At 37.0% G+C, this 21,741-nt stretch overlaps 3 protein-coding genes across 3 annotated transcripts in view; all 3 read right to left on the bottom strand.

Moving 5' to 3' along the window:
- The window catches only part of LOC145906100 (DNA-dependent protein kinase catalytic subunit-like), a 39,382-nt gene extending 33,589 nt beyond the window's left edge, over nt 1–5,793 (bottom strand). The window contains exons 1-15 of the mRNA XM_082993484.1: nt 5,655–5,793; nt 5,195–5,271; nt 4,863–5,030; nt 4,683–4,788; nt 4,158–4,270; nt 3,901–4,087; nt 3,409–3,566; nt 3,041–3,100; nt 2,621–2,799; nt 2,368–2,465; nt 1,971–2,153; nt 1,356–1,564; nt 962–1,096; nt 497–693; nt 20–233 (exon numbers count right to left, since the gene is read on the bottom strand). Coding sequence (XP_082849610.1) covers nt 20–233; nt 497–693; nt 962–1,096; nt 1,356–1,564; nt 1,971–2,153; nt 2,368–2,465; nt 2,621–2,799; nt 3,041–3,100; nt 3,409–3,566; nt 3,901–4,087; nt 4,158–4,270; nt 4,683–4,788; nt 4,863–5,030; nt 5,195–5,271; nt 5,655–5,793 — 2,223 coding nt within the window. The remainder of the gene's footprint in view (nt 1–19; nt 234–496; nt 694–961; nt 1,097–1,355; nt 1,565–1,970; nt 2,154–2,367; nt 2,466–2,620; nt 2,800–3,040; nt 3,101–3,408; nt 3,567–3,900; nt 4,088–4,157; nt 4,271–4,682; nt 4,789–4,862; nt 5,031–5,194; nt 5,272–5,654) is intronic.
- LOC145906119 (WD repeat domain phosphoinositide-interacting protein 4-like) lies at nt 5,782–7,191 on the bottom strand. Its single transcript, XM_082993525.1, has one exon. It carries the CDS (start codon nt 7,189–7,191, stop codon nt 6,157–6,159), a length of 1,035 nt encoding a protein of 344 aa, XP_082849651.1. The 3' UTR covers nt 5,782–6,156.
- A 1,103-nt stretch (nt 7,192–8,294) lies between these two features.
- LOC145906099 (dynein beta chain, ciliary-like) overlaps nt 8,295–21,741 on the bottom strand; it is a 56,331-nt gene continuing 42,884 nt past the window's right edge. The window contains exons 68-87 of the mRNA XM_082993483.1: nt 21,550–21,675; nt 20,210–20,442; nt 19,451–19,573; nt 19,297–19,384; nt 18,451–18,567; nt 18,111–18,255; nt 17,339–17,499; nt 16,810–16,980; nt 15,968–16,090; nt 15,363–15,556; nt 14,447–14,626; nt 13,755–13,851; nt 12,763–12,990; nt 12,149–12,340; nt 11,544–11,723; nt 10,953–11,135; nt 10,404–10,586; nt 9,857–10,000; nt 9,300–9,525; nt 8,295–8,614 (exon numbers count right to left, since the gene is read on the bottom strand). Of these exons, the coding sequence (XP_082849609.1) occupies nt 8,367–8,614; nt 9,300–9,525; nt 9,857–10,000; nt 10,404–10,586; nt 10,953–11,135; nt 11,544–11,723; nt 12,149–12,340; nt 12,763–12,990; nt 13,755–13,851; nt 14,447–14,626; nt 15,363–15,556; nt 15,968–16,090; nt 16,810–16,980; nt 17,339–17,499; nt 18,111–18,255; nt 18,451–18,567; nt 19,297–19,384; nt 19,451–19,573; nt 20,210–20,442; nt 21,550–21,675 (3,342 nt within the window). The 3' untranslated portion in view covers nt 8,295–8,366. The remainder of the gene's footprint in view (nt 8,615–9,299; nt 9,526–9,856; nt 10,001–10,403; nt 10,587–10,952; nt 11,136–11,543; nt 11,724–12,148; nt 12,341–12,762; nt 12,991–13,754; nt 13,852–14,446; nt 14,627–15,362; nt 15,557–15,967; nt 16,091–16,809; nt 16,981–17,338; nt 17,500–18,110; nt 18,256–18,450; nt 18,568–19,296; nt 19,385–19,450; nt 19,574–20,209; nt 20,443–21,549; nt 21,676–21,741) is intronic.

Below are 21,741 nucleotides of genomic sequence, written 5' to 3'. Positions count from 1 at the left end.
AGATGTTTGTGAAACTCACTTCAATGGCAAACTTTTGTAACAGCACCAGACTTTGTTGTCTCTCAACACAAAATCCAACCAGCAGTTTATTTTCTTCCGATAATTCCATGCTTTCAGTAAAACTATCCTGGCTCTCCATTTTGTCAGAACCTGTCACACTGAAGTATGTGAGTGTTCGGGAAATTTTCACAACAGTTGCAAGAAGTTTGTAGAAACCACTGACAAGAGGAAATCTGAAAGAATTGTTCAATGTGCATGAGATATAGGTGAATGTAGGTAAATGATATTAGAGTTGTGCCAACTTGTATATTGTTTAACTGCATACTCTTTGGAACTGCTTTTGCGTACCTTTGTATCGAAGGTCAGTGCCTAACAGTTCAAACCAAAAAAGTGACTCTTGTGTTTTTCTTATATAACGTGTTTTTGATGTTTTTGTCTTATGATTTAAACAAATTAAAACATACTGCAGAAGCATTTTTACCAGAGTTGTACAAACCTTGTTGAAAGGACAACCAACTGTTGCAGTAAAGTTTGGAAATACAAAGTGAAAGCTTCAGAAGCAGGAGTTCCATACAACATTACTGATGGAAGCAAATCCCAACATAAGTCCACTAAATTGATAAAGATTTTGAAATCCACTGCATTCTCTGCTTTAAGGTTTTCCACAAGAGCTGTATTTGGTGAATCCCCATCCTGAACAATGATATATTTGGTGTTATTGTTAAAGGAAAACACCAAACATTATTTGGTTTATGTATTTGGTGTTTCTAGCCACTTGAACATTTCCTTGTGAATTTTTTTTGTGAAATTTTTGCACAATTCTTCAGCAACTGAAACTTAACATCAGTAAAAGGTAAGTTGTTTCATTATATGTACAGTTCACATAGTTTGTAACAATAAAATTCTCCATGTTTTTCCACCAAACCACAGAAAACTGAGCATTAACAATAATAAGAGTAACCTGATTTTCTGCATTTGCAGACAGATTGAGTTTGGATGCAATCTGCAAAACTGACTTCAAAAATATTGATGAAAATAATTGGCAAAGTTGCCTTCGGTTTTCATAAAATCGGGATCTGTCGACAAAATCTGTGCTCTGAAAATAAAACAATTAATTTGGTTTTAATTTAATTGCACAAAATATTCTACATTATCTTGGCATAACATTGCGTAAAGGTAGGTAAAATGAGAAAACAAAGATCTACTTAGTGACAAATAACATTTTACAAATAAGTAAACAATGTATCAACAGCTCGGCACATTTTTTGTACATTTTTAATAGTTCCTTTTCTGGCTTTTCTGCATATTTAGGTTGACCACAATACTAGAAAATATACCTAGTGTAAATTCATTACCTCACTCCACTTATTTTCAGACATGAGGCAACTCCATAATGGAATGTAATCCTTATAAGTGATTGTACGTGCATCGTTTATAACATCATCAATTAAATCCTCCCCTCTAGCACTTGAGGGAAGCAGAGAGTTTTCAGATTGATCCAACTTGCTTCTATCTTCACCCAGTACAACACCATATGAGCATGATCGTATCAAACCTTGGTAGACTGAAAAAATATGACCAGTTTCTTTTAAATGGTCATCAAAAAATAGTATGCACATTGAGAACTACAATACAATGCCATTAATCAAAGAAAAGCAACAATTATAATATTATATTTATGATCACAGCATGAGTGCATGGTTTTTGTCTGAATGTACATTATAGCAACAGGTTTTGCCAAACCCCAGGTTGCAAAACAAATTACGAAGGGTTCTATGAACTAATGTTTGGTTTTAGGCGAAAGCTTGTGAATATGTTTGTTAAGTCTTAGAGCAACACATACATGAGAACAAAGTAAAAAAATCATGATTATTTGATAAAAAGAATTTAGGTGGTACCGAACTGAAAAAATCCTGCCAGTTTTTGCAGACAAAAAACACTACACTACAGTAAAAGTTGAATCCACCAACTTATTTTTTGTAGAAATAAATCCCTAACATCGGGTGTTCCACTAAATGCTTTTATTGCAGCCAAGATGCAGGTGTGACAGAAGAAATGGTATTTCCGATGAAGTCTTGGATATTTTTCCATCATAAGAACGCACATACGACACAAAGACGTCATAAATGATTCTGACGGGCCACCTCCTAAACCTACAACATGATGTTTGTTATAAAAGCTGTAAAAAGTTTTTAACCAATTGGTATAAAAATACATGTTACATTTTATGGTTTACTACAAATGCCTTAGAATCATATCTCAAATGTAAAATCAACCCACATATTTTTGAAACTGTCTCCATTACTTTATAGAATTTTGAAGACATTGAATAAGTTGACATATCTGTTATATTCTTAATGCTTTTACCTTCCTTGTCTGACTCAAGCTGTTTAATGATACTTGCCAACGATTCAATAAAACTCGGAAGTTGATGAATTTTGTTGTCATCAACATCATTCCCTCCACTAAAATTATAAAAAAATGTATAAATTTGTAAACAATTATCACCCGATTTCCACAGAAAAAATGACAAATCACACAAATTTTGCATGTTACATACGAAACTGAATCAATAGAAAGCATAACTCAAACTAGATAGAAGCAAGATTGTAAAATGTACTTGAGAAACATCCGTTCAGATCTTCCCATGACTTCCGTAAACATTTGACGGACATCTGACTTTGAGAGATAAAGTCGACACGCTCCGGCGAACAAACCATAGCCTTTAACAACCAGAGACATTAATTTGTTTGATGTGTCGGGAGAATTCATCAACGACTTAAACTTTCGAATGAAGAACTGAAATTTTAAAAAGTTGTTAAACACAGAAAATTGTCCTCCTGGAGTGCATAATTATCAGGTGCATGGTAAAGGTTTAATCTTTTTAAACCACTTGTTTTTCTTCATAGATTTAGATTTTTTTTACCGTATATCTTGTTTGCTATATATCCCAAGTAATTTTTTTGAAATATCTGATTAACCCATAATAATTGCCGCTTTTGTACTAGGGAGTTATAATCTTTCTATGTGTAGTACTGACCATAAAAAGGTGTTTTGATTTATCATTTGGCTTATCTTCTTCAACTATTTTTCCAGCAACCTGTAAAAACATAAATTGGATACAAGCACAATTATTTATACATAACTATCAAACATAAACATCTGTTCCTACAATAATGGAAACTTGTTTTTACAAGGTTTAAATCTGTTAGCTTTCTTATGAGACAAATACATTTCGCTAAACATAACATTTAACAATAGTTGGACCAATCTTCCGACTATACAAATAAACTGGGAAATCGATATCAGCAGATGAAGACACTGGAACAATTTAGTGTCATCTTACCTGTTTTTGCTAATTTTATTTTTCAAGAAAATAATACTTAAAAAACAAAAATGTCCACAAACCTGCTGGAGAAATGAGTCAAGAGCTGCATGAGATTGGTGTTTTAGTTGAGGGTTTTTATGCTCAAACCAGGAGAACAAAGTGTTGTAATACAATTCACAATCATCAATAAGCAGTGGGCCGAACTGTGCAGCATGGTTCTTCAGAAGTTTTATTCCAGCTTAGAAAATAAAATATCTGGTAAAGTGGGGACACATGCTTGCACTTTCACAAGTGTGGGGTGAAAAAAAATCAAAGATTTAAGCTTGTATGACGATAAAAGTTAAAATATGATGAAAAGCACGCCGATAATACTGTTAACATGGAAACACAGACAAAACAATACACCTGGAAAGCCAGTACTCATTTTTATAATCATAAGAATATAATCACCAGATTATCAAAAACAATCAACTACTATCATAGTTTTGCATAGATTATCAAATTAAAAAAAAAACTGCCAAACAAATTTACAAATAAAAATCTGTTTGTTATGTTTTATGACTAGTATTTACCCAAGGGAACTGCAAATCTGGTCAGTTCACTCTGAGGTTGCATGCTTAAACGAGCAAACTTAAGGATACTCTTACACCTGTTAGGGTTCTCATCATAAGATGAGGTAAATTGATATAAAAGTGCATTGAGTCCAAGTAAATAACCCTCAATCAATTTGTGATCGGACGCCTTTGTGGATGAAATCATCTAAAATGTCCGTAAAACTTACAATTATGATATAAATTGAGTATTAAGTAGATGGAAAGCAAACAATAACCTCCTTTTGCAGACCATTTAGAAAGATTTCAAAAAGCCTTTCAGAACAGTTGGTCATAAACTCGGGGTAAAACCTTGAAATCATTCCAAGCATGTGAAAAGATTCACCTTTGACTGTAAAAGAGAGTGAAAAATTACGTAAAATGCATTGATAAATGCATGATACTAGTAACTAAATTGGCTAATTTACACATATACTGCTATTTTTGCTGCCAGGCATACTAATTAATCAAAACCGTTCTTCCGGCACTTAAGTTTCTGAAGTTATTTATTTGAAACCGATGTTTCGTCTGCCATCCAGCTAGACTTCCTCAGGGTTATGTCAACATATTGCATCAAGCGCATAAACACTAAAAACGCAAGAAAAAACGTAAGAAACACAAGATGCAATATGTTGACATAACCCTGAGAAAGTCTCGCCGGATGACAGACAAAATGTTGGTTTCGAATAAATAACTTCAGAAACTTAAGTGCCAGAAGAACAATTTTGATTACTTTACACATGTTTATTAGAAATTTTGGAAACCTGTAGAGGTGGATTTGGTTGATGCAGCTTCTTCAAACAACATTTTAACTAAACTGTTGATCTGCCCTTCTCGTAGGAAAGATGATATGTCCCTTTGGGATACCAACTGTCAAAATATTGTGAGGTTAGAATGGTATGGTATGCATGTGGTTCTGTTTCATTAAAAGTTTGTTTTCTTACTTCAGCGAGAACTTGAAGAGACTTGATTTTGTTTTTTGCATAGCGATCGCTTCGGAACACAATGACACAAGAACCATAGACATCATCAACATACGGATCAATGCGAGTTCCAATTCGAGGCACAAATGTTGACAAAAGAGAAAGAATTTCTTCCCTGACCGATTTGTGCTGTGACAAAAAAAGCAACTGTTTTTCTCTGACTCAATCTAATAACACCAATCAACCTCCACTTCTGCATTTTACTACTACTTTTTGGTATTGCATTTGTGACTAATTAAAGTAGCAGAATTGTTAAACAGTTTATTGTGTGCTACTGTAGGGCAGTATCATACCTGAGGTTTCGCAACATTTTTGGAAAGTATTTGCAGAATTCCACCATCTTTGTTGAAGAGCAGGGAGCAATATAAACCTGTGTGTAATACTGCATTGTGAAATCTGGCTATTTCAATTTGACCTTTATTTATTATATTACTAATCATCTTCAACTTTTGTTTCTAAAAATCAGAGATTATGATTCCGGAATTGTTTTATGCAAATCTGACATGAAATAGAGTACACAAAAAAACACATACATAACAGATAAGCTGACTTTTCTGACATATAAGGTAAGTATGACAATAACAGTGTGATGCTATAAAAAGTTATCAAAACAACTTTTTTTTATAACATCATGTAAAACTTGCCAGGAGATTTGTACAAAACTCAGTAGTAGTATGTTATAAAGTGAAAGCAATGGTTTCCGTCTAAATGTTAACTTTTACGGTAAATAACTTGGATATTTTTATACAGTACCTAGTTCTTGTTTCGTTAAACGTCTCAAACAGTTCAGTTGGATCTCTTTGACTTGTGTCTGTGCTTCGTACAGAGAATCTTCATCACTTTTAAAACCACAAGACTGCAGTATTTGCAGCTGCTCTGGTAACGATGACATTTCTCACATTTATTTCACATCTTTCTACACAGTGGAAAAAATAAACAGTATTGTAGCAAATAATACAATATATCACAAGTCAATTCATGTAGATTGACTTCATAGCAAATATGGATCTGTTTATTTCACATAAATGGAGAAACATTACATCGTATAGAAATAACACATCAGATAAAATTATCAACACATGTCAATAGTACACAAAATGAGGTTATCGAAACACCACACAAAACTATAGGAAACTAACTCATCAGTTACAACATGTTTTCTGATTTCCCGACAATCTACACAATAATCTCCATGCATAGAATTCTGTTTGGCCAGTAACCATGCATACACAAGACCAAACTAAAACATATGAATTTAAAAATCGCAAGAGTCCAATAATTCAAGATAGACATCATATGCTTCTCTGCTGCAATTGCCATCAGCAGTAAATACATACTTATGATATGTGCCATCAACGCAAGCCACGACAACTGAGTTACCTTTACCAAATGCGCAAATACACGTACACTCAGCTGGTACAGTAAAATGACAAAAACTCCATTGTGAACTTGTGTATTGCTGGAAAGGACTCACTTTTCCAGCTTTAGCAAAAGCAGAGCGTCGATTAAGGTTAGTGTCCTTCAATGCAAATATGTGTACGGTTCCTTTATCACTCGCAGCACACAGGTACGAGGAACTTGGGTTAAAGTTAATACAATGTAACACTGCTTGGTCACTGCCTCTACGAAGCTCCACAAGTTTCTGACGTGTGGTGGTGTCAAAAAGTCGAATAAGTGTCCCTTTTTCTGATGCAGTTGCAACAATTGTTCCTTGAGCATTGAGTGCCAAGCAGGCAATATCGGTTTGATGTGCATTGATTGATATCGGAGAGCTGGAGTCTTTGCCCAAAATTGCCAGGTCAATTATTTGTATACAACCGATGGAGTGACCCAATGTTGCCAAAACATGTCGTTCCCCCAGCGGCCCAACTTGGGCAAGACCCAAAGGATTGGTCCTAGTGTCGACCTCTAGCAATTGTTTGGACTGGTTAGGAAAACTAAAGACGTGAACAGATGTTCTCAGAGCAATTACAATCTTGTCATCAAACATGTGGACATTTAGAACAGGCTGTGAAAACTTGTACTGCAGCACGAACTGCTTTTCACGATCGTCCCATATTCTAACAACATTCAAAGGAAATTTTGCACGACTTCCTCCGCCGACAATAGCAAGCAAGTTGGTCCTATGCAACATTGCAACGAGACTAACACTTCCAACTTTGTCCACATCCAACCGCAGTTTTTCTGCCAAAGGATCTACGTTGTACAGTCGCATTCCATCCTCCATTGCGCAAGTAAAACACGAACGTTCCTCATTAAATGTGAGGGTTTTTACTTTCTGGAGAGCCATAACCTACAAAAAAACTGTATTGTACACAATTTTTTTGAATAGAGGAGTTGACATACACTTAGAACTTCAAGCATTGTATATATTTGCTAAAAGGCTAAACGAGCAGCCGCATGGACCAAAGAAAGTTTCCTATTTTTCGCATTTTTTTATTATGACTATATTGCTTTAATGACTAAATACACAAAGATAAGGTATTTGTCTCCACAAAGGTAATTGAAGAAATATTACTATGCCAAAAGCTCTCCATAAAAAGTGTACTAAACAAAAACTAAACAAAAGACAAAAACTTTACATCAAAAGACGTCACTCAAGGTTATTCCCCCTTTCAGAAACGTCATGCTTCAGTTATTGTTACGCTAAAATGATCCCCAAATTCAAATATTTTGTCAAGAAAAAATACACAACGGCTGTGACGAAATATTGTAAACGTTAAACAAAGAATTTCTAAAAAAAATTCATGAACTACTTGTATTATGGTCTGTTGTCCAGCGCCTTTAGTGCTGTTTTTTCTATGGATCGCCAGACTGCGCCAGTGGTTATGTATTTGCAGCGGATATTCATTGATTTCAATAGTTATTGTGTACAAGTGATTTATTGGTGAGTATAACTGCTTAACCAAATTGTTTGCAAACACAATGAATAATAAAGTAATCGTGCATTTTGTGACAGCAAGTGTATCATGCAAATTTAATAAAAATGAAATTTCCTTTGGCGCAAAAAAAACAGATGTTTCTGGCAAACGTGATCGATCGTTCACTGGACATGGTTTTTCATCCACTATTAATTTAAGCGTCATTTCCCAAACACGTGACCGTTTTCATAAAAATGCTTTTGTAATCATTCTGCTACTCCCTTGTGGTTTATTCCGGTCGAATTGACAGTGTAGACCCACACTGCTTTGTTGTCTAAGATTTGGAGACGTTGGTTAAAATGTTTTCAAATGTTTAGGTACCATTGATTCAAACAGTACTTACATGATTTCGAATTTAAAGACTAGTTTTAGCTCTGAAACAAGAAACAATTCGACAGACAGCAATACATTTATTTAGACAGCGCTCGCCAACCAAGGGAACACAGGCAAAAATCAAAATAGCGAAAGCGCAAACAACTACAAAAACACTTACACGTAAGTCTCATATATTGTTACACAGTGTTGAAGCGACTTAAAGCGTATTTTAAACTTGCAAAAGCAATGCTACTCCGGCAAGAACCCATCTAGATGACTTTTCCTTGGTCTTCAGGTTGAAGGTCCAGACGTATGTTGGGCCTCTTGACTTGTTCTTGTACACTGGACACTCGTATATATTCTTTGTTTCTTGTCTGTCCACTGGAATGGCCTTGATGAATATTACTGGCATGACTGGAGTCAGTTCTTTGAGGCGAGACTCGGCCATTAGACCTGTCTGTGTATCCCAGCGAGCTCCTGCGACGACAGAACAGTTGTATTGGAAATTTAAATGTGCACTAAACCGAAGAATTTTGCAAGTGTTTCGCAATATACTTCTAACGGCGTGGCATAATATGCTCAATAATTTTAAACCGAAAACAAAGTGCCATACATAGAGGGCGTTTTAACTACTGATTATTGTTATTATCTGTATAATGTTTAAGCAGTGTTATTTAAATAATGCTAGACTATTGTTTAGCGTCAGTTTTTCACTCAAGCAACAAGCCTCGGTTCAATGTCAGTTGATTTATTAATTAGAAAATCGATTTCGCTTATTTTCCAAAATTTTATTCGATAAGTGTCAGTGTAGTTGTTTAGGTAAACAAGTTCACATTAAATGGAATCATTTTTTTCAACTAGTATTTAAATTTTAAAAGAATTTTAATGCCAATAAGTGTACAGCACACAGTGAATACAGAATATAGTATTTCCAACTACTTTTGTATATTTCAGTGCTGATTAATTACCCACCTATAACCCTATAATGTCCCACTAGCGGAAAATTTCCGACCAATCTTAACCGGTTTAAATTACTGTTTTAGACACACCGGGATTCGGACCAACACATTTATTATAAGGACGGATTCCAATCAGTTTTTCTACTATCTAGATGGGTTAAAATATTCTGACTTACGTCGCACTAACAATATATTGTTTATACCTTCCATGAACATTCCATGCACATAAGCGCCCTCTCTCGGTGGACTGTTGAAGTCCTCCTTATTCTTCTTTGTGACGTCACACTGCAAGCACATCTTATCGAGCGGCCACTCGTTTTTGCGTGCCATGGATTGCATTATAGCAGTTAGGAAGGACTGGGGGTTGAAAAGGCCTCCAAGCCATACACAGTTTGGTAATTGGAAGTCGGTCGTCCAAGCTTCTAATTCCTGATATTGAAGTTAAAGATTGTTACGAAAAACTGCGACTATTGCTGCGAATTGTGTTTGCCTTATGATTATTTAAACATGGAATGTGTATTATGTATAATAGGAGCGGAATTTGCAGCAATGATAGATTTTTGTAACTCAAGGCTTGGTTTTCAATGAAATTATTCTATTTAGTAAATCACACAAATAAGATATATTGTTAAGATATATTGTATATTGTTGTTTTTATCGGAAGGTTCATGCGTGGTTATCTTCTTGTGTACTATATACGCTCACATTACCACATTTTGCACAGTAACTTTATCCAACAGCAAGTTCATGGAAAACTAACCTTTATTCTCAATAGCAGATCGGCGAACCATGCAGTCAGTCCATACATGGACGGGTAAGCTCGTTTGGTCCAAGATTCCGGAACGTTGTCGAAAAACATAGCCGACTCAAGTTCTTCCATGTCAGATGTAATTGTCAGTTCACCCTGATATAATGATGAAGTTACCGAACTGGTAGTTTTATGAAAATATAGTGCTTGCTATCACTTGAATGTTAAACACCAACATTGGCTTTTTATTATTTGCACTGAGTCTATAATAATTGTGACATCCACAATAACACTGCACTTTTCTATTGAAAATGACAACTGTTCGCATGATTTATGATTTAGAAGTGTGAAATAAGTTGTATGGTGGCCGTTTTTATTATGGCATATAGATGTTGTTGTGTTATCATGCTGGTGAGGCGGAATTTAAAAGCAAAAGTCTTTCCACAAACGATAAGAGAAAGGATAAAAGAATCGTTTAATGCTATTATTTGTTAAAAACGTTACATAGAGTTGATCATTTCACAACAACCAAACATCTCCAAGTTTATCTGAGACAAACCTTTAATCCGAGATCAAGTTCTTTAAGTGACCTCCTTATTTCCTTTGTCAATCCATTCATTCTCTCACACTCCTGGAAGGCGACGACTATATAAGGAGTGCGGTCTTCCACCTTCGATAACATCTCCAATATGTTGAACTCCTCGGGCATTTTTTCAAGAATCTCGTCAAGCAACGCCTTCACCTGGAAGAGAAAGACTTCTTTTCACTAGTGCTGCTAAAGGACTTGTGATTTAGTAACGGAAGGAATAAAAAAAACATTCTTTTTGGTCAGTTATTACTAAAACGTGCACACGAAAAAACAGAATTTAGGGTAAATGTGGTTTTGTCACGTCAACGAAATACCATAAATGCACACACTGAGAGGTTTGTTTACGAATAAATTCATGAAAAATTGCAAAGTTTTTTTTTTATGCAAACTCATTCAAATCGTTTTTTTCACAAAACTAGACCTGCAATTGAAAATTAGTAACAACGACTTTTCTCTATTAGTTATACTTTGTCAAAAATACAACCCCGGCTAAGAATTGATGCAAAGTTATTCACCCACCTTTTCCTCTCTTGTAACTCCTCCTGCTCCTCCACCTCCAGCATCCTTGGGCTGCATCTCAAGGAGTGTTCGGAAGAGGTTTTCTGAAGTCGTGGTGAGAACACCAATCTCTGCATTCGGATGCAAGCCGTAGAGATAAGGACTTTCAGGAGGAAGGCATTCATCGATATATTCATGGTAGCCCTGGAACGTGGAATCGAGCATTTAAGATAAACAAACCAAATTCGGTTACATTGAGTTTTATTCACAGTTGGAGTGTTTACAGGCAGCAAAATACTCAACCGGTATATGAGAGGCAGTTGTTTGAGGTAGCGAACCAGACAGTTTACAAATGCGCTCTTAAACTATATTCTTGACAGATCTGTGTTTATTTTGGCGAAACATGAGTAATCATGCTGTTCGTCATAACTGGTCAAAAGGATTTGTGAACTACAGAGTTTGATGTTACGCGAGATCGTTGTAATGCCCTGTTGCTTAAACAACATTCTAGTTGTAAGTCATACCAAAAAACACATTGGTTCTGGGGCATTATACACAGTTATAAATGCTATTTCAATTTGAGATATTTACAGCATTAAATCAATGAGTCACCTTATAATCCATGTTTGGTGGAACAGGATATCCGGGTGCGAGTAAGAGTTCACCTTCCAGTTGATCAGGATGCATGTAAACCTCTAAGTAAGTCTTGCACAGTTTTCTGTCCCAATCATCGGTAATATGACCGCCGTACATAATCTCACAGAACAGGTACCGCAAGTCGTCCCATGGCACCTTGTAATGTGTATTTTAATTTGGTGATTTACCAACAAATATTTACAAAAATATACATTTTGAGAATAAAAAGACAGGCCCATACTGTTGTTAACATTGTCATGTTTGAAAAACGTTTCGGCAAGAACTTATGCCATCATCAGTTTGAATAACGCGGTTGTTGTAGCTCCATCATTATATGCTGGAGCTGACCTGACCGACGTCACAGAGATATGATTATAAGCATAATGCTTTGCTCGTACGAGTAAATGTATTTTTATGTCCTGTAGTGACCTATGGTCAAATATAACCGACAATAAACCCAGGAAATATTTGACCTTTAATAACCCCATTTCATTTTCCACTTAAATCTAGCGCACACAACAAATGTTATGCTAAACGTGTATTTTTTAAAAAAAAGTTTTTGATTTAAACAGTTCACATACCTTACTATTGGCCTCCAAGTAATTGAACAACACGTTGACTGAAATGGTAAGATCGCCAACATTAAATGGATAAGGTCTGTTCCATCCTTGGGGACCAAACTTTTTACGTTCAGACAGGACAGCGTGGAAGTAGATGAGAGATTGGAGAAGGGATTTGAATTCAACTTCCCTGCTGCACATTTCCAATGTTTCCTTAAAAACAAGTTACGTCACATATTTTTTTCCAGAATTTTTGGAGCATGGTGTTTAAACAAGCCGAATTTACATTTTTTAAAAGTCAGGTAGTGACAAAAACTGCCAATGAAAGAAAAACTGATAAATAAACTTGCCATGTTAAAACATACGCCTATTGTGAAGGCTTAACTTGGCCAGTTCAGCTATACGATATTGATCAAAAATACCCTGGCATCGCCACCAATGCGCCACAGTTGAGCACGATCAATGCCGATTATAATCCGCGCTAAAATTTAGGCTCTGAGGGAGGTTTGAACTCACGACCCTGGGCATTCAGCACCAATGCTATGCCGAATCATACCCCATAACTCGTTATTTTTTTAGCAAAAAAAAACATGGCCAGCTACATTTTTTTAAACTGAAAGCACGTCGAATTTCACCTGGTTAAAGTTGTCCAATGCCTTGTGTAGATTTGCCTGCATTCCAGTAGGAGGTTCGTTGGTAATCTTGATCGATGATTCGAGAATACCTTGAGGTATGATGTGAGAATCGCGTGTAGCGGCCGGTTCAGCGGATATATACACCCTGTAACTGTTATGACTTCCAACGCTGTATTGTTCGATCTTCTTTTCAAGTGTTCCAAGCCATTTCGCCACCAAGTGTACGTTCTGATAGAGATAAATTAGTCAAAACTATGATTTCTATCATTATGCCGACGCAAAAATTATGTTCAATCAAACGATTCCTTAAAACTACTTAAAAAAACGGTACCAATGATATCATTAAGAACAGTGCTACCCAATCTTTTTTCAGTTCGAAGGCAAGGTTTATTGTGCGACCCACAATGACAGTTAACAGTTACATAAAACCTGCATCTTTACTACTGGCATACGTACTGAAATAGTTAATGCGACGCAACACATCTTATTGTTACGTATTTGTTACATTGTTGCATAAATGTTACGTAATGAGAATGCAATAATTTCGTGAACTAATAGAAAACTGTAACATTTAGAAATGCTTCGCGACCCACCTGAAATAGCTTCGCGACCCACTGGTTGGGAAGCACTGATTTAGAATGATAGAAATAGTTAAAATTTTCTCGCTAAACTAATCTATTCTGGTTTAATGGAACTATTGAATAGCTTGATTTAATAATTTATTCCCTGACACGAGTTTTTGCGAATTTCCCCCGCTTTGGAAAAATCTTTAAAATATGGCAGCAAAAAAGAACGGTTTATCCATTGACAAGTACTATAGAATAAACATACAATTCGAAGTATAGGTAGATGTACATTGTACAGGTATGTTTTGACAATTAAAAATATTTTTGTTTAAAAGTATTTACATAATCTATCACAAGGTAAATGAGTCGGTCGTTAATTTTGCGATCCTTTTTAGGTTCACAAGCCAAATCCTTGTAGCCTTTTACCTGTAAAATGACCCAGTGACCTTCTTTGGCTGCGAGATCGAGCGCTTGTTCAGCAACTATCTCCTGTCCTTGTCCCAACGATACGTTGTGGAAGTTCCTACGAAACCACAAATACACCATAAGCTGGATGTAAAAATGTATCATGACGTGATACAAGTCCTTATTGTGACGTTACGTCGATAATTGTGTATTATTAGGTTTGCAGGCTTGGCAGCCCAGGCATTGCAGCCTAGCTGGATCAGCCACTTTTTCCTGACAAGTCGGAGCATGATTTGAAAAATCAAGCTCCCGGTGAGGTTTGAACTCAAGACCCTGGGCTAACCAGGCCCAACGTTCTAGCAACTGAGCTACAGGACCTGCGCAGTGGGGCGATCCTGCCAATCATGCCATTGCATGAAATATTACTGCGTTAATTGTGTATTATTGTTAAATCAAATGCAATGTTCCCATACAAATCAACCTGCTGCTGTAAGCCAGCGATTCCTTTTGGGTTACGCGGAACACAAAGGGTATATAAACAAATAAAAAAAGGGATCCACAAGCTGCTATCTGTTTAATTGCGACACTTTTGGTGAATTTTTGGCGTTAGTGCCATTTTCGGGTGCATTGTCTACTGTAACAACCTTGCAGTGTTCAACGGACAAAAAAGTTTCGGAAACACTGTTGCGAGCTAAAAAGGAAAAAAACTGTACTTGTTGTCGATGGAAAATCCGAGTTTGGTTCCGATGGCCTCAACGTCTTTGAGTGGATTTACACCGGGTGAAAGCACGAAAAAGATGGGAGTCTCCGGTCCACTCTCTTCATATGACTTCGAAAACTCGACCTGACGATTCTCGACGTACTTTGAACCAAGTTTCTCTTCGACGAAACCTCTGCAAGATCACCCACGTTTTAGGAGGTTAGATTTGCAAGTACTTCACTAGAATTGATTGTTACTGACACATCCAGACATAATGTTCAGTCAATTGGAAAAAGAGCTATTGAGTTGACTCAAAATTGTAGTTTCGTTACATATATTGTGCAAACACTGATCTGGTACAACAGGCATGGGAAAAATAAACAGGTAATGCTCCATAAAAACGCCATTCTTGTAACAAACGTAGTTTTTGTGAGGTGTACAATTTATCCTATAAACTTATCATAAATCCATATAATGATACAGTGCAGTGGTTCTCAAACTGTGTGTCGCGACGCCCTGGTGCTTAGTTCATGAGTGTTCAAAGGCGTCGCGTGACAAGTTAAACACAAAATTAAACTTTGTTTGGATAAAATGGAGGCAAAAAACAAATCAAGTCAGGCTTTGCGACTTATTACTGTTAACATAGAACCACATCGCTGTGAGAGATTTAAAAATGGTGTGTCGCTAGTGCTGTGGATTTTTCCAAATGTGTTGCATGTAAAAAAAAAGTACCACAGCCATGGCTTAGCGACCAGTTTGCGAAATCTTACAAACATATTGGAAAAAAGTAAGTATGTACTAGGAATGATAAGTGAGCTGCAAACAGTTGTTCTAGAATAACCTTGTTGCAACACTTTATAGCATATAGCAACCTATTACATAGTTATTCTAATCAGACAAGCGCATGGAGTAAAAATACATGTACTCACTGAACGGCGTAAGTCATTCTGTCGGGTCTGAGAGCTCTCATCATACACAACCTCTGGAGGGTGGTCTTGTTCTTCCATTCCTGTGGAAACTTCTCCTTTTCTGGACACTCGCTTTCCGCAAACTTCTTCCAGCGTTTCGCCGATCCTTCGATATCGCGATCCAAGTTACGGAAATCTTCCATTTCCGACAAAACCTTGAAACGGGGAAAATTGAGTTGGGGCAATTGATTTTGATTGTGCTATTGTTGCCGTATATAAGGGTAATATTCAGTGTTAAAATTTCATTTTCTTAAAATTTTCGAATTCAATCCATATCCCTTTCCTAAACTCTGTTGTTTCAGAAATGCTATAAACTGAGGTATACGAAACTACGGGCGTAATTAGGTAAACGTCAAACTATATACCGATGACATTACACACCAGATTAAAGTGTTCAATCTAATGAACCAATACGGAAAGCGGTAGTAATTCCACCCTACAGTACCTTATTTAGGTTTTAAACGTTCTTGTCACTAATGCTTCCAAAGATGTACATTGTACATTGCTGGTGTTGGTTCAAAGCTGTATTAAATGGGACGGATGAATCCAGTTTGTGTCCCCGTTACCTTAATTCCACCCCAGGAATAATTGCTGAGGAAATCGACCGGTGAAGCCGCATCCATCTTAACTGGAAAACGAAGAAGGAAATCCATTTCAACAATGTTGATCTCCTTTGTCGCGAGTAAAATCTACAAACCACAAATAAGTTTTAAATACGCTGTTCTAAAACAACTGTCTATTGACATTGTTTTCTGTAGAACATAAAACAATGGAAGTCACGCATCTGCAGGAGTGTGTTTAATGGACACTAATTTTAGTTCCCAATTCCGGGAATAACTCCACAGTCTCGCTCTATAGTTGTTATTTCCACCCATTGTTTTTGACCACAAAATCTATCAGTGTTCACATAAAACAAATATATTTCGCTAAAAAAACATCGTCAGTGTCCTATTCCAGTAGAATTTTATCAATTTTGAATAAAAAAGCCAAAGCTAAGATGCTGTTAATCATTTTAAGTAAACGTTTCGAACCTATACTTGGTTCAAACTTTTGAACAGCATCTAGTTTCGGCTTTTTTATTCAAAGTTATTAACTCCACTTATTTTGCACCCAAGTTTATCAATTTTAGTCTTATAAGATTGTGTGTGTATCTAAACCACAACTGTCCTTGCAGTAATAATAGTACACACAAGAAGCACTTGCTAAAAACAGGATCAGTCTGGTCAAATTTTGCCACTCAATTTAGGCTGGATTGTCGGCACATGTAGAATTTCCCCCGAAATGTATGCCACAAACACAAATGAAAGAGCACAGTTTTAATGAAAATGGACAAAACAGATATCAGGTAGCACGCGTTTTGGAATCAGGCAAACTTAACAACGCTGATATGGATGGATTCGAATCCTACCTGCATGGCAACTTGGGCCGTGAAAGTAAGCTTGTCGCATTCAAATAATCCTCGCGTAGTATATTGGAACACACTGTATGTTGTCGTGTCGATTAAGTTGAGTACCCGTTGTTTTAAATCATCGGCTGGTTCCGATCGTTCGATTGCTTTCGAGAATACAACATTGAACGCCTGAAACACACGCACGTGTTTATGACGTATTTTTCACACATTTGCGTGCATGCAAAGTTTCTAGCGTGTGAATTGTAATCAATAGTTGCGAACGTGGCTTAACGTACTTTTTGATGAATATTTTCTCTGTATATAGAAACCTAAAATGTACAATAGCAGAAACCACCCAATTCAGAACAGAAATTATGGTAAATTTGCCAATTCCATTAAAAGGCAATGTTGTGTCTGGTATAAGATGGATTCTTATCAACAGATCAAAAAATTGCATAAAACAACTTCGACCACATTCTCACAAAATCCACGCCTTCGCAAACGAATACCAGTGTGGCTTCGAGCTCTGTGTGTCCTCGCTCCTTACCTTAAGTGAGAATTGGTAGATGGGGTTGATCACATTCAAGTCATTGAGAATGAAATACAGAAGTGCAGCTCTTTGTGCTACGGTTCTGTATCCTTCCCTGGCGTCGTTGATTTTGACTTCGGTTACCTTCGCTTCAGCCACCTTCAACTCAATCTCAGCAGCTGTAAACGAGTTGTATACACGAATATTGCTTCTGTGATCGTTATTTGACACACGGATATTACACGTTGAATATTGTTCAATACAAAAATAATAGGACCGAAAAAACGTTTTGGTTTTGATAAAAAAACACTCTTAGTCTACAGTGTGATTAATGAATAAAAACTGGATCAATTTAAAACCAAATGCCCCTGGCAGGCTGTCCGTCGCTCACCAGATCGATGTAATTATATATTAAATTTCACAAAGCAATCTGTGGACAGCTCAGATGGATTTTTTAATGAGAAAAATATATTTCGCCCAAAAAGGCATCATCAATTATCTCCTGCCAAAAAGGAAAAATTTAAGTACCTAACGCAAAAAAAAGTTACGAAAGTTAAAAATAAATAAAAAATTAAATAAAAAGTAAAACTTCCACTTCGTGGTGACTACAGTGGCCCCGTCTGCAGCTGAAACACTCTACGCTGTGATTTTACAGGCCATACGACGAAAAATAAAATTTGAGCTATAAAAAAATTTTGAGCACGAAGTCTGACATCGCATAGCATAGAATTTGGAAATTGCTCAACCGAAAAGATTAAGTCATGAATTAGTAGTTAGATTGGATAGGAACCTGTTTTCTTGGTTGTTTCGAGGTTTTCAACAAGCGCAGTGTCACCCAGAAAGTTTCCAGATGCAGCAGATAAACGTGAGAGCAGGGAATCTTCAAGTCGCTTCAACGTGATCTTAAAGTCGTTTTGTTGAACTGTCAGTTGTGCCTGCAAAAATTCGTAAACTCTCCAATAATCCGCTCAAAAAACAGTAATATAAACTCTAGCTATTTGCCAATGTTCTGTTTAAGCTTTAAGGTTATAAAAACAAGTCTTATTATATTACAATTATACTTTATTATACTATTCACGCATCCCAAAAATGCAAAAAAAACTAGATTTACAGAAGTGTGGAAGAAGTACCTTTAATTCCTCGAGATCGGGTCTTTCACATCTGACAACCTCAGCAAGCAATTGTTCCTCGAGACCATCTTGTGTCACAGTAAAGTTGATGAGAGTACACTGGGCTTGCATCTCGGGCTGTAAATAATATCAATACCGTGTCTATAGCAGTGGTTCCTAACCTTTTGTACTTCGTGACCCCTGTTCATCAACAAAAAAGCGCAGATTGCACGCAAAAAAACTCGTTCATTTGTTCATCTATTGGTGTATTTTTTGCCCAAACACAACAATAAACATTGCTAAGTAAGTAAAAGAGATATAGAACGTGAAAGTGTGGGAAGGGAGACGCTGGAATAACCTTGAGGTTTTCGAAGCCAAGCGTCCAAACTATAGTTTAATAACTTTTATAAGATGAAATATGTTTGTGCCCCCCTGGAGAACGTCCTGTGGTTGGGCCATAGGCCACCCTTGAGAAACCCTGGTCTATAGCATGGTTTCCCAAATGGGGGGTGCATGACCCCTGAGAGACCACAGCAACCTATCGAGTAAGTACACAGGATTTTTCCCGAACAGTGAAATCGCTATTAGAGATTTGGTTTGGATTACCCCCAGAAAAGTTCATTTTACATGGGTTATGGGATCCACAGAGTTAAAAGAATTTGCCAGGAAGCCCACGGACCCAAACAAGTTGGCCATATTTTACTCATTAAAGCCATATCATGGTCGCTACTGTGTTTTATAGGCTATTAACAATTATTTGTTGGTAACCAAAAGGCAAACACTCTGGATGCCCTAATCAGAGGCCTATTAATTAAAACCTGGTGCATCAGGTTTTACAGGAGGTAACACATGGATAACAGCGTGTACCTGGTAATGTGGGTTGGCGAGTTTAGTGTGGAGAATAAGACGGAACGAAGGATGATATTCCACCTCCTTATCTCCTATCTTGATATATCTACAAAGTTCATGTGTGATGGCAAAATGCATAAAGTCCGCCATGTTGAGTCAATGAAAACCTTACCTTCCTTTCTTGATCGTGTTCCGCCCGAGCAATGGTTCCAGTACTGGATCGACGCTTTCCTCCACGTTCTCAATAAACACAGTGTCACCGTTGGAAACAGCCATCTCTATAGTGTCTAGGTAGCTGTGAAGAAAGACTTCAATATTTTAAAAATGTAAACCATAGACTGCAGATAGCGATCACTGTATAACTTTCGTAATCGCAATATAGCGGAATATATCGTATATTTCAAACAGTCAGGCTGATCCTGTTGTCAAAAGCTAGTCCTTTGTGTGCATATTATAAAAAAACACTCACGATTTTTGCTATAAGTTTAGACCACAACGGCAAAAGTGCAATTGTTCTGGATTTAGGTTTTCCAATATGGGTCCGCGGACCCCTAGGAGCCTGTAATAACTGTACGGATGATTATGACGATATGAAACATTGTACAGTTCAAGATAGTGGGATCAAGAAAAAGATTAACAAATAGGGTTCATGGCCCAGTAAGTTTGGGGAATCCAAAAATTGAGGACAATTAGAAGATTGCCCGCCAGTTTACTGGCCCGGCATATTGCAGAACACATTGAAAGGTTTATTTATTTTATAACTTTCGGCAAATGTCTTTTATCAGTAATATTTACGTATTTTACAATGCGGTAAATATTTTATTAAACTGATGATGGCGTAAGTTTAACCAAAACGTCTGAAACAGTAAAAGGCAAACCCAAATTTTTACAACGACATTTTTACCAAGAAAAAGTACAAAAAACAACCTACCCCCTCTGGCCGAGTCTGACCACTTTGAGGTTAGTATATCGTCTCTTGATCCATATAATGCCTTGCAGTTGGGGATCAACGATCAGAGGCCACCTCTGGCAGTTAATGAGGATTGTTGCGTTTTCAGTGGACATCCTGTCAGATGGAAGACCTTCGTTGTTCCAAGAAGCGATGTCGGCATCATCTGTGAGCACTGATAGTGGATCCAGACCCTCCGTGGCCGGGATTCGAACCTGAAACGAAATATTTTGATACTAAATTTCGCACGTGTTGATTTCAACAACGTTTTTTAGCGTAGAGAGACACAACGTCTCCAGTGAAGTTTCCGAATTCCTTGGCGTAAACCCACGCATCTTTGGCAGTTTAGGCACCAATTTGCAATCAGAGCTTTGAAGGTTTTCGAGGTTCTACAGAAGCAGGTTTATGAAACTCTATGCTATGGGTCCGCAAACGTTGCGACTCACGGGCCAAAAATTATAAAAATAAAGGAGGCCCAATAGTCCATGTGGGCACTAGATGGAGAAAGAGGGTTTGCACCACAGTTCCATTAAACTGTCTTACTTAAAATATCTAACGTTTGAAAGTTGTGACAGGAAACCAAATCTTTCACCAAAACAACATTGAACTCCAATATGAACAGTTTTTTTAGTTTCACGAATACCAACAACTGGCGGGCCAGAATAAACAACACAACGGGCCGGATATGTCCTGATGGCCGTAAATTGCCTATATATCTGGTATATAGTGTTCGAGACTGAAGCACATGCACGGAACATAAAATATATCAAACCATTGAATAACATAATTAAAAAAAATGGGTTTGGCAAAAAAAAACTTTATCGAATTTTTTAATTCTGGACAGTAATTCTGGACAGGGAGAATGACAGATACAACAGAATGTTTATCGAGTCTTTGCATATAAATTCACATGAATCTGCCCTGAATGATAAGAGGGACATCTTTTTTCCTCCTGTTTTTCGTAATTTGATAAACGGTCTGCACGACACGCCCCCTGATTAAACGTGATGTTAGCACCTCAGGGCGCTGTGCGTTAGACCCCAGTATCGTTCCTTGTTGGTGCGCGTTGTCAATTCTTTATGCCCGCCTCCACGTTTTTTCGCGCTCTTTTAGCTTTTTCGTGCTTCTTTCGCCCCTTTATGCATTTTCACTCCTGACTTTTTATCGCCGTGTTATGCGTTGTACTCCATTTGTCCTGATAAAGGTCAGTTGAATAACGCCCGGACGTGTCGTCCGAACTAGTTTTTCTTTTTTGCCAGAAAAGCCTTACATTACCAAAACTTGATCGCTTTTACAGTGAATTGGTGCAAAAAAGGACTTACGGATTGTTTCTCCATAAAAGGAAGCCATAGTTGATCGCTTAAGTTGATTCTGTAGTTTCGAGTGAAATAACCGACGTAAGACACAAAAGCAGTGATGAGAAGGACATCTCCACATAATGTTTTCTCCTGTCAATATACAACGTACGCGAAAGTGAAAAATACATCAACGGAGCAAGGAAATCAATGCAAAAC

This window comes from Ascidia mentula, chromosome 6, assembly GCF_947561715.1.
Source record: "Ascidia mentula chromosome 6, kaAscMent1.1, whole genome shotgun sequence".
In the NCBI taxonomy this organism is placed as follows: Eukaryota; Metazoa; Chordata; class Ascidiacea; order Phlebobranchia; family Ascidiidae; genus Ascidia; species Ascidia mentula.
Note: the sequence above shows the minus strand (reverse complement) of the source record. Positions and strands in the feature narration are given on the sequence as shown.

Bases quoted from the DNA above. Each gene is read 5' to 3' on its own strand.
- LOC145906119 (XM_082993525.1), bottom strand. From the start codon at position 7,191: ATGGCTCTCCAGAAAGTAAAAACCCTCACATTTAATGAGGAACGTTCG.